The following is a 14,784-nucleotide window of genomic DNA, read 5'->3' on the forward strand; positions in this document are numbered from 1 at the left end:
TATATATATATATATATATACACATACATACATACATACATACATACATACATACATACATACATACATATATACACACACACACACATATACACACACATATCCACAGGGATTGGTAGATACTGAATAAATGTAGTTTTTGGTTGCTTGAGAGTTACTATTGAAAATAGGTCCAACTAATGTAATACCCCATATTATTACCATAACATAAACTCTGTATTGACTTACATAATATTGAAATGCAGTAATCAAAAGCAAGTTGTCTGCAATTAAGACAAATTGGCACAAGTTCGTTTCCAGGATAATACATACTGCAGATCAGCAGGACAATGATTACACAGGGGATTTATTTTTTCTTCTCTTGGTAGATGAGAGTTCTGGTTAGTTGAATTCCAGATAACAGGTAGGGTGGGTGTGTGTGTTTGTTTATTTATTAGGGATGCCCCGATACCTGTTTCGGTACTCGCCCATATCGAGTACTGAAACCGGTGGAGTGTGCCCAGATGATCTCATCTCTTCCATCTGCAGCTTTAATCCACATTTGTTTCTCACAAATAACAAGCTGTGGAGCCATGGACCACAATACGCATGGTCATGATGAACAGCGGGAGGACATCTAGTAGAATCTGTATACCAATTTGGTCTGCAGTGTGAACCCAGAAACACTAATCTCAAACCTCTTCTGGGTTCAGAGCTGTCAAACTGCAGGCTGAAAAGCAGCGTAAGCAGCAGAATAAGCATAGCCTGTGCTTGATCACTGCAACACAGGGTGGGAAATACATTAGGAGTCTAATAGACCCCTGATGTCTCCATAAAGAGCATTTATCACCTGACCAATGCGATCACATAGAGGACCTGTTAGCACTCTGTGATAGCAACAACGTTAGTTGAAAAAATGCAAAATAGAATGACATAAATCAATGGTTAACTCTAAACCAATGACCTGTAAAGGCATTTAAAATTACTAAATTATTATTTTTTTTTACTATCATTTGTCACCATTTTGCAGGCTCACGCAGTTTTACAGCTTGACATGGTTGATATCTACTTACTCAACATAACCTCATCTCTTTTTTATTGTACAAAAATGTATAAATATATTGTTTGTGTGCCCTAAAATTGATTTTAGTGTTTTGTTTTGACTGAAAATATATATTTGATAAAAAATGCATAAATATCTTTTTATTCTACAGGGCCTCTGCTTTCAGAAAATATATACAGGATTATTAACTAAAGGGTGAATAGTGTGGAGAAGGCAGGAAAAATAGCCGATTTGGTAAAATTCTCCAAAATAAGCTCACTTACCAGTTCAGCTATGTTATCCTAGATTGATCACATCTCCTGCCTTCTCCACTCTTTACCCGTTTGCGAATAACCCCGCTAGTGTTTTGAGGGTTTTAAACAATTTACAGGCCCAAAATGCAGATTTTAACATGTGTTTGAAATTTTTTTTAAAACATTGCTCTGGAGGCAAAGTGGGTAAAGAGAGATCCCACTTTGCTTACAAAGGAACCATGGGAGATGTAAATCCCTACAATTACCCAAAGTAGTAGTAACCAAATGACGGATTTTATTATAAAATCAACTTCTGCAACATACAGACTCATATTTGTAACTTACCTGTTCTGTCAACAATATTGAGGTATTGCTATATTTTTTGCTGGTTTCTGATCCAAGTGTAACAAATCTAAATAAAAAGAGTGTCAAGGAAATGCACCAGATGACTAGTTCCCAGTTGTAGTGACAATCCAGAAACGTTTCATGAATATGTAGAAGCTAAAACAAAACAAAAGAAAGACATTGATAACACATTTAAAAACATAATACAATTAGCCATGATTTTTTTAACTGTATAATTAACTATAGTTTAGACAGTTAACTGAAAACTTGCAATTTGCCAAAAAAGATGAACCTCAACTCACCAAAGTTTCCTAGTTTGTAAATTGGATTTGGCCATGTGTAATAACTAAGAATCTGTTCCAAATATTATAGAGGACTTGTATTTTAAAGCGCTTCTGTTGCAACTTGATTAAAAAAAAAAAGCCTTCTGCAATAGAAGACGGTTTATACACACCTGTCCGGGTGCTCAGTCCCCCAAGCTTTACACTCTTCTAGAGCTACAGGCACTGAAAAATCTTTAGCATCTGATAGACTTCTGTGTGTCAGATGCCTGGTCCCCAGCTGAACTCTGTGATTCCATTGATCGACAGGCATGAGCCACACCAGGAAGTGTTGGATGCTGAAGCTTCTGCTGGAGGCAGTATCTAAAAATTCTAGCAGTCCTCATACAGTGCTAATGTTTTGGCTTCTATACTTTCTGGATCACATACCCAGATAAGGAATTCTAACTTTTTTTTTTAACTTCATTTGCTGAAAATATCTCCTGGATGTGTAACTAAGCCGTTCTGAAGCCAGGTAACTAGCATTTTAAGAAGGAGGTCTGCAGTAGTCTCAATTATCTCACAAAGAGAATACTTTAATGCAGTAGTGACAAAGAATGTCTCTTCAGCACTAAAAATCCTTCCTGCTCACAAGTTTTGCCAATTCGGGGCAAGGTTCTGCTTTAAAGGTTTCATACGTTCCTTTTCACAATATGTTTTATAATCTACTGTGAGCTGCGCATGCTTGACACGCCACGGTGTTGGAATCAATGAACCCGTGTGCATGCTTGAGAGTTTCGTCACCCTGGCCTGGAAGAAGCCATGGAGAGGATTTTGGCTCTGGTGGACTGACGAACATTATATCACTGGCAGGAAAGTGAGTATTAAAGTGTTTGGTACACTTTAAGCCTGTAGGACACATGTAAGAGCAGCAGTTTCCATTAAAGAAACTAGTCTAAAATCTTCTTAAACCCATTTGCAAACCAAGCAATGCTACATCAATGAAAGATTATATGTAAATGTACCTATCTTACTCACTAGATGGCAGACTTCAACTTCATCATATACAGATTAAAACATGGGAGAGAAACTGCCACTAATCGATAAACCAAAAATTACAAAACCATCTGCACAGTAGTAAAGAAAAAGAAAAAATGTCTGCACAAAATAAACTCCTAGAAACAATATAGCCTATGCACACAGAGCAGACGTCTTACTAAATGAATAGAGAAACCATGAATGCATAGATTCAGACAGAAATATGGGTGTTGCTATTACTGACTTTAGATTCATCTGAAATAATGTTTGTGGTTTTTTTTCCCTAAGAAAGGACCAAGTGGATTAGAGATGCATGACCATATGGGTACATCATCTGGTCCAGTACATTAAAATTATATACTTGGTTAAACATGCAATCAACAATTATAACAGAGTTGGTAACCGTGAGAACTAATAAGTCAACATAGAAATGCTTATATAATATGGTAGGAGGGGTTCCTATACTCACCATTTTTCATGGTGCACTGTATAGAAAATTATAAAAATCAAATGTTGGGGGCCAGTAGAAGAAAATGAGGAAGGAAGGAAGGATAATGGAATCAGGGGAGGTCATAAAAATAGGAGGGGAAGAATTAGAATAGGGGTAGTATACGAGATGGGTCATTTTTCCAAGAGTGAGGCCATTGTTACGGCCAATTTGACAATATATGTGCACAGTATACGGACTTTAGATTTTAAAGGTGCAATATTCAGCCTTTCTTCACTTCTTAGCAAGTCACTCATCCTGACCGATAATGCAGTTGATGTTTCCTTAAAGGTGGACCTTTTAGTTACCTTGCAAGTCTGAATAAATAAACCCTTTACATCTCATATTAGCAACAGCACAGATTTTCAAAAAGCAGCCCTTAAGTCACCAGTCAAGTAACTATGCCTATGCTGAGATATTGAAATCAGTCTGCTGCTGGTAGGAGGAATCATTTCCTTAGTCTCTATTTCCCTTAGTGATTAGACTGTAGCACTCATTTTGTAACCATTCAAGTGACCAGTTGAAAGGCAGCAGGAGGGGCTGATCTGTATCAGACATTTGTGAACACAGCCAAGAACTGCACAAAGTACATGACTGTTATCTCTAAGCTAGCATCTTGGTCCAGAAGTAGATGCTGACCCTGAATTATGCCCAAACAAATATGGTTTTGTCATTGTGGAGAGAAAAAGCAGATAAAGACATTGTCTAGGGGACTACTATTGGGTCTGTGAGAGGAAATAAATACCATTAAAAGTTAAACTTAAAAGCTCACCATACATGGTGAGATCTTCCTTGAAAATCTAAACAATTCTTTATCTTGCAATTATTGAGTCAATTTCATTTGAGAGCCCTTAACATTTTTATCCAAACCTTCTACTTGAATGGAATCCCAGAAAATGTAAACAAGTTTATTTACATTTATAAGTATTTTGTATATTTCGAAGTATATTTATAAGCATTGAGGGGAATTTATTAAAACTGGAGCAGACAAAAATCAACTAGCTTCTCTTTTCAGTTTGTTCAATTAAGCTTTGAAAATAAAAGAGAGAATCTGATTGGTTACTATGAGCAACTACTCCAGATTTTGTCTGCTCCTGTTTTGATAAATTCCCCCCATTTTATGTTCATTAGTGCATGAGGTTGTAGTATTAAAAATGATCTACTGATCAATTCAAATTTGCATGCATTATACAAAAACGTTTGCATTGCTCTTTCAAACATTTCTAAACCATACAGAATTATCTAAAAGAACAAATTTGTGAACATGAAAGTTCTAATTCCAGACAAAACTTTGCCTAGCACACGTGTACTACAATGCGTACAATGTTTCCCAAATGGAAATCACATTAGGACCCCATTCACACTGAGCTACATCATAAAAAGCTGAGTGCACGTTTTGTCGCACTACGTAGCGCTTCTTTTGGCAGTCTATCAAAGCGTATTGGGTCCAAATTGCACAAAATCCACTGAAAAAATAGGACATGTTCGAGCGACCAGCTTGAGCTAAGCTACAGGTGACATTGAGTTGTGAGATGTGAACAGCTCCATTGAAATGCATCGGACGAGCTACATTGAGTGATTTTTGAGCGGAAACCTCGCTACAAAATCGCTCAGTGTGAATGGGGTCTTATGGCTTGAATTTTGTTTGTTCAAATAAGAAACAAGAAAATGTTTCCATTCTGCTCCTTTGATTTTCCTTGCCGAAAAGTTTTAAACAAACTTCTATTGGTCTATGGCCAGCTTTATACATTACTTAGCAAGCTTTCACTTAACCTAATAAATAATTCTGATGCTAGTTCCAAGCTGCATGCCTGCTTAAGGTCAATTTACTCACTACGTAGCTACTTGGCTTTGGTTTGCGTTAGACGTTGTATCCCTGGATGTTTGCAGCCAACACAATAAAGAACTAGAGCAAGAAGTGCTCAAACTGGGTAAAATGGTACACTACAGAAGAGAAGACATGCAGATCTATTTAATTAAGAGCACCAATTAAGTACAGTAATCAATAGCCCATCATGTACTGGCCTGACTTCAGCAAAGAGAGTTCCGACTGAGCTTAAGAATTACCACTTTTTTTTATTAATGCAGACGGAGGCAAGCTGAGTTTACAAGCAGGGACAGTGATGTAACATCAAGTCAACTGCTATCTTTTGATCTGATTGCTGCTTTGCAGTTTTTTTTGACCCGCATTAGGTAATTTAAGGAGAATGCCGACTGCGAGTCCTGCTGGACCTCTTTGAAGATGTTCTTGTAACAGATTCAAACAAAAGACATACATAAAAAAAAAATATCTCACCTGTGCGCAGCAGATGAATACTGCCGATATAGTCAGTAGGAAAGCTGATGAAACAATTACATCAACAGAACGCTGAGGGCCTCGGCGCTGTAAGAAAAGAAAAGAATGAAAACATTTTCATCTGGCTTTGAAAAAGTGCTGTGCAATTAACATGAAGCTACTATTCCAAGCATAAAGGCCAACAGTCGAAAAATATACTACCATTAATGCTATGAGAATGACTAATTGTGTGTATTACACTCACTGCATATCATATTTAAAATGTGAAATAACAGAATTACTGCACAGAAAATGTAGGTTGGTTAGTACAAAAACATGAAATGCTGCAGCAGAACCAAACTTAAATTACTAAAGTTAAATTTGGCAAACCTGAAGGTGACACGTTGTACAGCACAATAGGAAAGAAATGAATGAAGTATTCTTTGGTGGTTACAATTTCCTATTTACTGACAACAGTAATCAGACTTCTTCCATTCTAGTCAAACATCAATTACTGCAGGTGAACTCAAAAGGAACAATATCCTATTAAAGACAAAGCTACTCCTTTACTTATTAAAGTGAATGTAAACTCGAACATTGAACTTTTTTTTTAATATTTGTTCGATAAGTGCAAAAAAAAATGCCTGTTGACCTTGTGATATGCAGAACTGTCCTGCATTCTGTTCAGACCTCCTGTGTTATCTCTATATAGCTCTCCTAGTTCATATCATGGAATACAGAATAGTTCATAAGAACTAGGGATGAGCTCATGTTCAGGCTTAGCACAGTCTGGACCTGAACACCTGCGAAAGCAGAAGGGACATGGAACCACCTGCCCAATCAACTGTGGGCCAGGGCATTCAATGCCCCGCAGCTGCACATAAACAGAGGAACAGGATGCTTGTGCGGATATCATTGACTTTATATGGCCACATTAGGCCAATGTCATTGACCAAATATAGACATTCGACCACCTAAGGTCAATGACATCATAGCATGCCACCCCCTTGCTCATGCACAGGCAGGGAATTCCCCAACCACATCTCACTGAGCAAGCAGCAGAAGGAGCTTCCTATTGGGTTTGGAAGAGATCAGGTTCAGATTGAACCTGAGCTCATCACCAATAGGAATCATCATACCAAGTCCCAACATGCTGGGTCTTAAAATGGATAAAACACAGGTAAAATGTGCACATGTATTGCAGATATATATATATATAATATTTTAAAAAAACAAAAAAACTATACTATAAAAGCTGCGGCTTGCTGGCAGAGTTTGCAAAAGTCTGTTTTACAACATGAATCTACATTCACTGACATTTGTACGTTTCCTTTGTAAAAAATAAAATAACTATTTGCAATGTCTTAGTGAAATGTCTCACTAAGCAAATAATTCAGTACAGAATACAATCCTCTACATTGGTTTCTATTACTAACCAAAACACATTGTACACGCATCTAAAACAGGATGTTCATAAATAGAACTAGAACACAAAATATGTGCAAACCAGTCCTGCTAATGAGAGCCATTTTGGTGTTTTGAACTGTAAAGTAAGCTGTGGAATATCTTCACCAACCTTCAAGTATGACCGAAGAGAAAGCCACATCTTAATATTCTGAACTTTCTTTAGACGGAAATGTGGTACTTCAGACTTGCGTGCTCTCCGGGCAGAAGTCAAATGGCCAAATAGTTTTGCAAACAGTAATCTCTGAAGAGACATTAAAGTAATGATCTGTCATAGAACGAAGATGGCAAAATGTGCAACAAAAAGGTCAAACAATACGCTACTTGTGTGTGTGGGCTCCTGCTATATTAAAGTATTAACCCCTTGGTTTATTTTCAATAGAACACCAAATTAACCACTTGAAGACCAGGGTGCCCAGGCCATTTCAGTATTCAGCGCTGAGGTACTTTGACATATATGAAGTCATGCAACCCTGTACGGAAATGACTTTTATATCATTTTTTGGGGACACATAGAGCTTTCTTATGTTGGTGTTCAATCACCACTGAGTTTTTTTTTATTTTTTACTATTCAAGGAAAAAACCCCCCACAAAAACAAAACCTGTTTTCCACATTATGTTATGAAACATTTATTACTACCATATTTTTTGGTAAAAAATAAAGGATGGGGTCACGTCGGTTAAATAGACCCCAAACACGTTAAGCCTTAAAATTGCACACGCCTGCGAAATCACAAAAAACTACCACACCCAAAATGGGCCATACATAGGCAACACTTTGAAAGCTTTTACTGCTCATCAATTTATTGTTAACAGTAATTGATGGCCCTATAATTAATTCTTAGGCTCTAACATTCGTGATGATATGTAACATGTGCGACGTAATGGGCGTAATTCTCGTTTTCGCACCCGACGCATGTTGGCATGTGTATGTTGGGGTCTTTAAACATTTTTTTGTGGGTTTTTTTTTTTTTTTTTTTACACAAGAAGCCTTTTATGTGATATCAAATTACAGTGACAGGTCCTCTTTATGGAGACAGAGTTCTCCAAGACCCCTAATGACACCTAAGAACCCCCAAAGAAGCTGATGAAGCAGAGATCTGCTTCACCACAGATCTGTTTCAAATTTTGACAGTTTCGAGCTGGAGCAGGCACAAAGGACATTTTAAGACGCCCACCCACATCTAGAAGGCTTCCGTCCGGCCATTTTCCTACGTTCGGCAGACGGGAGGTGGTTAAAGTGGATGTCATTTTTAAAAAAAATTTTTTTTTTTACGACAAACTGAAATACAATATTTCATGACAAAGTGAAAACAGATCTCCAAGCGATTTAAATTGCAGTGAAAACACAAAATATCTGAATGACACCAAAATCATCACTGGTGCAGCGAATTTACCAAAGTAAGATATATAGTTAAAAAGGCTTTCAAGTGAGGGCCCATTTACACCAATGCGCTACAGTAACATGTGCGTAAAGCACGTTTGTGCATTCAGATCTGAATCCAATATGGAATTCGTGACTTGACTTGAAAAAGGCTGGTCACTCATGAAACCTTAACAAAGGTTTGGTGAAACCTTAACCTTTGAGAAGTTCTGCAAACAGGAATTCGGAAACACAGCAGTGTACGGATGTGCAAAGCTGGCAGAGACCTATCCACACAGAATTTAAGGCTGTAGTTGCTGCCACAAGGTCTACTAAGATGAAGGGCCATATGCTTATGCAATCATTTTGATTTCCTAAAAGTAATTTAAAATCACTTTGCATGCATATGTTTTCACATGGACTTTCCTATCAATTTATTTTAATCAGTGTAAAGAAACCGTAAAAAAAACTATGCAGAAGCATTAGGCAGGTGTACAAAATACTGTAAAGTAAGAATGATTTCAGAAATAAAAGTGTTTAGTTTATTTTTTTTTATCAATTAACAAAATGGAAAGTAAAATGAACAGAAGAGAAATCCAAAATCAAAATCAATATTTGGTGTGATCATCCTTTGCCAAAACAAAAAACATCCTTTTCAAAACAGCATCAATTCTTCTAGGTACACTTGCACACAGATTTTGAAGGCACTTGGCAGGTAGGTTGTTCCAAAAATCTTAGAGAAGTAACCACAGATCTTCTGTGGATGTAGGCTGCCTCAAATACTTCATGTTATCCAAGACAGACACCGTGATGCTGAGATCAGGGCTATGTGGGGCCAAACTATCACTTCCAGGACTCCTTGTTCTTCTTTATGTTGAAGATGGTTCTTAAATGATATTAGCTGTATGTTTGGGGTTGTTGTCTCGTTGCAGAATAAAATTGGGGCCAATCAATCACACACCTCCCTGATGGTATGGCATGATGGATAAGTATCCGCTTGTACTTCTCAGCATTATGGACACCATTGATACTGACCAAATCTCCAACTCCACTGGCTTCTGTTCATTTATTTACTTTACATTTCTGAAAGCATTCATATAATATATAGATTTATATCTATATATACACATATGCATATGTATACACACAGTTTATTTTCCTTTTTTGGTCTCTTATGCTCACCTGCTTGTATGTCCTCTCTGCTACACATAACAAGAAAAAGAAAATCCAGACCAGGGAAACCCTAACAATAAAACTAATAACCACCATGGTAATGACCATGATATCATTGCTGGAGCCAAATGCAATGCTGTACATTTCAGAAGCAGAGAGTGCCGCCAGCTGCTCCAAGTCCCTGGATTCAGACAGTCTAAAGGCAAATGGAGTCAAACCCAGAATTATAGAGATAAAGTTTCCAAATATCTGATATCCAATTCCTGGGGTGTAGTGGTTCACCTGAAATTTAAAAAAAAAAAATATGTATAAATAACCGTTACACAGCGCAAGCAAAACAGTAAAAACACTTTCCAAAACACTGGGCCTCCAAAGTGAAATGATTTTAAAAGAACTATGCTGTGACAAGTTGCAATCACTACCATCTTCTCGGGTGGTTTGTAAACAAGAAGAAACAATTCATAACATATTTCCTGGAATATTTATGGACATATGCTACAAGTTTATATCAGAGAAAAACAATACTTACTCGGTTCATTATCATTCCACTGATCTCCAAAACAGACATATCTGCTTTCTTGCAGTCATTTCCTTCCCACACAATTGCACTGACTTTCTCAAGTCCAGGATTAGGACTATGCAGCCAAGGCACATGACTCTGTGAATTGGTAAAAAACAGAATTAGGAGGTACAATTTCTCAAAACACAAATGCATTTTATATTATGCTAGTTAAGGAACCCCATTATAATGCTGCCCCAGTGACAGACCAAACTCTGCTAAAATTGTTGCAGTGATAACACATAATGACGATATTTTGTATGTCTGTGGGATTAGCTTCATGAGCACAGCCTCTTAAAGCGTTCAATTACAATTCAAACTGCGCTCTGGAGCTTTCTTCACTGCCTGTGATAAGCCAACATTATTGTAGCAATAGGTTGCTACCAGAGACTGCCCTGCCTTAAAAGGGAACTAAAATGTATATAATCCAGACTCAATTTCATTAAGGCTCTCATAAAAAAGCCTTATGATACAAGAGTCTGAATAAAATTCAATGCCCTGCAGCTACAGGTCACAAAGGTGCCGAACATCTCCACCTCCCGCCACATCTGCTATGCCTTTAAAGCCAGCGACCGAGAAGCAGGATGAAAAATAGATCCTTGGGACAAAAGATCCTGAGAATCTGGCAGTGTCCACATAGCATCTGCCATAAGTCTTACCAGGTTGGTTTATGATATTCACTTGGGCAAGTCTGGAGCAATAAATATACACCAGAATGCACTCCATTCAACTGGAGCACGCTTGTGGCTTCTGTGATCACATTCAGAAAGTATGGTAATTTGGGTTATAAAGAATTACATGACCATTTTAAAAACCTCACCCAAAAAGGGCAAAGAGGATATGAGAGACTAAAAGCAGAAGACAGCCTGATTCCTGCAGGCAGCACTGAAGCCAATAGTAAAAAGTGAGCTGGGGCACCACCACTAACCCCGTGTCTAGAATCAAAAAGACAGTGCAAGTGCTAAGGCGATGCTGCTGGCTCTGGACCTGAAGAGCGTTCTGCAGCTTTTACCAGAACAGGGTCTGGAAAGCATCCCATGTGGAACCCAGTGCCCGAAGTCCAGTCCACTGGGGTCCAGAAGCCAGGCTGAGGATGATCACACTGCAAAGCTCCTCGAGGTAAACTTCCAGCAGTGAAGTAGAGAAAGTCTGGATTGAACAAAAACTGAAGAACAAAAATAGTGCTAGCAAAATAATAGGTCAATCATTATAGTAACAGAGCTGCAAAACGACAACCATTCAACCATAACAGGTCGTATGCAGGTGGCAGGAGGGGTTATCCTGGGCTGGCCTACATGTTTTCTTTCTTTGCCAATTTCAAATATTCCTGAGGGTGTCAAAATAACCTGAAGGTAACGACTTCAAATGGGATCCTCAATGGACAAGACAGACATTTTTTCCTGTTTTAATTTCTATATGCATTACTAATTCTCTTTTCGTGCATGCAGGCTTTTCCGAGATCTTGTTTACATTGTATATATACACATGTGCAGTCTAGTGTATCTTAAATCATACAAACAAGTATTTGAAGGACATATTGCAAAAATTGTAAGATGTGCATGTTCCCCAAGTACTTTATAGCCAAGATATTGAAAAATGTGTACGATGTGCATGTTCCCCAAGTACTTTATAGCCAAGATATTTACAGATATCTTACTGCATCTCTCGATTACAAAAGGAACAGGACAGACATATTACATAATATGCTGAATAGCACTAAAAAAAGTCTGTTTATTCTCCTCTTTCAGCAGAACTGGAGAACTGTTTTGTGGTAGTGTATATGTGTGAACTTAACTGCTGCTGTCTTTTTTTCCATTTGGTCTTTCCTTGGGATAATTACTAGAAGGTAGGAGCTCTAACCTTCAAAGCAGAAAAGCATGCATTACTTGGGGCTAGCTTATAAAAGTCTAAAAAAAAGTGAGCAAAGCTTGGAAACTGCATATTATATTTTCACACATAAAAGACTTACAAAATCATGACTTTTTGCGACAGTTACCCAGTTTTAAAGCTAACACTTTATATAGAAGACTTCATCTTATACTAAACCAGAACTTTACCCATATCTTCAAAGTAACAACAAAACACACACCTTTAGAAATGTTTAGTAATGACAATATACAAATAGAGACTTCTAGATAATCACCAATTTTGTATCATTTGCTTACCCCATTTCTCTTTTCTGTCCCCGTCTTCTCACAGTGACCATGTTAACTAAGGGCAGGTTACAAGCTCTCCCTTTACTTCCTGGAACTCTGGCACATGTGAATAGGACATGTGACCATGCAAATCTCAGGGGAAAGATAATGCCTTTCCCTGAGATCTCATGAGATAAGACTTCCCAGCAATGCTCTACTGATGAAACCTTCCCAGGATGCAATGCTTTTGCACACTGCATCATTTGTGCAAGAAGTGGACCAGGAAGTAGATTAATTCTATTTGTAAGTAAATTAAAAATAAGTTTGTTTAACTAATGAATGTAGAATGATTTTAAAATCAGCCTGCAGAGCTGCACGCGGATGTGATTTTTAGGGAAAGGGGGTAAAGGTCCAGTTTAAGGGCTTGTTCACACCATGTCCGGACCAGATCTAGAGCAAATCTGCAAAGCCAGTGCAGTGCATTTTTACTGCATTTTTCTTTAGCTTAAAATGGGCTTTCAGGTGCAGTCCAGTCCGTTTGCATGAGTTTTTGTTGTGTTTGAGTGCACTCCAGACCAGAGAAAAAATGAGACCAGCAGTATTTTATTTTGTCTGGATCAGAAGGGACTTGGCTGGTGTGAACAGAGCCCAGAAATACCATAGGGATGCTTTTTTTGGTCCGAGAATAAAAACTGTTCTGATCTGGACATGATCCAGACATGGTGTGCCCTTATGGACCAGTCTGTACAATCCAAGAGTCAGAGTTTTTTTTGGAGCCAGCTCCATTGACAACTAGAGAAAACCTCAAGAGTTGGGCACCAGCTGTAATTGTTAATGAGGATTGGCTACCTGGCTCCTGGGATTTCTCCAGCCCTGTACTAAACACAAAACTGAAATTGCATAATAAAAACAGCACCCAATAACATAAAAAAAAGACAGGAAAAGCATTAGTACCTGGTGAAAAGGATCATCTCTGTATTCTCTCTTCATGCATATGTTGCCATGATTAGCATCGGCATCAGTCTCACTGGTGCAGGAAGAACGACATTCTGCACAGTGTAGCAAATCTTCCCACAGAACATCTTCAGTTTCCGACTCTGGTCTGGTGCTTTCTGAATCTTGACGAGAACTCGAACAGCGAGAACTACAGCTCGTCCCCGATTTCTGTATTTCCTGGATGGTTACATAATAAAAATTATTTAAAAAAATGTCAGAACCGAAGAGTGTCAATGGTCTCCTTTAGCTGCATTAGCAAAATGAGGACGTAGAATCCACAAGCATTTTCCCAAACACCATCTTAACATGAACTGTAGAATAGTTAATATTTGTAAGCTTGTGTACTAGAAGCAGCCTATAAACATCATAATAACAGTTAGTTTAATAATGTTTATGCAGAAGGTTTGGAGTTTAAGTGATACCTTAAAGAGGAACTTTACCCATATCTGTAAAATGACAATTTAGAAATGTTTAGTAATGACAATCTACAAACACATAATTCTTGATAATTGCCGACTTTCTATACCTTATTTCTCTTTTCTTCACCAGTCTTCTGACCGTGGCCATGTTTACTAAGGGCATATTACTAGCTTCTCCTTTTACTTTCTGGATTTCTGGAACATGTGACTAGGACATGCGACTATGCACATCATCTCAGGGGAGGAAAATGCCTTTCCCAGAGATTTTGTGAGTTTACAGATGAGATTTCCAGGCATCGCTGTGCTGATGACAAGGCAATCCCAGTGTGCATTGTTTTGGCAACCTGAAGTCATTTTACACTTTCAAAGCAGGAAGTGAGTGCTTTGCAAGTGTAAGTATTTCAAAATCACAGCATTTTACACCTGACGTGTCTGTTATTATTAATCCTACATAGAGGGATGAATTTGTAAAATTTGAGTGTAAAGGTCCGTATCCATCACCGGTAATTAGTAACCAGCACTTTCCTCCTGGTCTAAGAGGACCCCCACCCTCTTCCTTAAACAGTGGGAATATGACTTGGTTATTACCTTTACCCCTTAACAAAACAAACACAACTGCAACTCAGACAAGAGGCAGAAGATAAGATAGTGACTAGGTGGTAGAGTGCCCACTGTCCTCCACAAAATGTATCGCACTAACTCAAATAGTTGCTGGCGGTGCAACAACAGCTTGGGCTCTCTCCTACACACCTTCTGGTAGTGCACCATACTTACGGAAAGCGAGATAAATTATTCACATAATTCTAGATGTTCAGTTAGACTTCCAACCATCTATTTAAAATGTTTACATCTTAACAGTCGTTCAAAAAAAAAAGAGCTACAAGAAGTCCTTGGTATTACATCCTCTAAATACTGCTAGAGCATGTGTTGCAGTAATGTGGAAACAAACTTGCCCCCCTATTGTAGAATATTGGAAAGCACTTGCAACTAAAAAA

The 14,784-nt window shown here is 38.0% G+C and overlaps 1 protein-coding gene across 1 annotated transcript in view; it reads right to left on the reverse strand.

Annotated features, from left to right (window-relative positions):
* PHTF2 (putative homeodomain transcription factor 2) overlaps window positions 1-14,784 on the reverse strand; it is an 88,260-nt gene that overhangs the window by 4,909 nt on the left and 68,567 nt on the right. Inside the window, exons 10-15 of the mRNA XM_018560420.1 lie at window positions 13,329-13,547; window positions 10,210-10,338; window positions 9,690-9,962; window positions 7,257-7,388; window positions 5,702-5,788; window positions 1,621-1,776 (exon numbers count right to left, since the gene is read on the reverse strand). Coding sequence (XP_018415922.1) covers window positions 1,621-1,776; window positions 5,702-5,788; window positions 7,257-7,388; window positions 9,690-9,962; window positions 10,210-10,338; window positions 13,329-13,547 — 996 coding nt within the window. The remainder of the gene's footprint in view (window positions 1-1,620; window positions 1,777-5,701; window positions 5,789-7,256; window positions 7,389-9,689; window positions 9,963-10,209; window positions 10,339-13,328; window positions 13,548-14,784) is intronic.

This window comes from Nanorana parkeri, unplaced genomic scaffold (genome assembly GCF_000935625.1).
Source record: "Nanorana parkeri isolate BGI_ZX_2015 unplaced genomic scaffold, ASM93562v1 scaffold454, whole genome shotgun sequence".
Lineage (NCBI taxonomy): Eukaryota > Metazoa > Chordata > Amphibia > Anura > Dicroglossidae > Nanorana > Nanorana parkeri.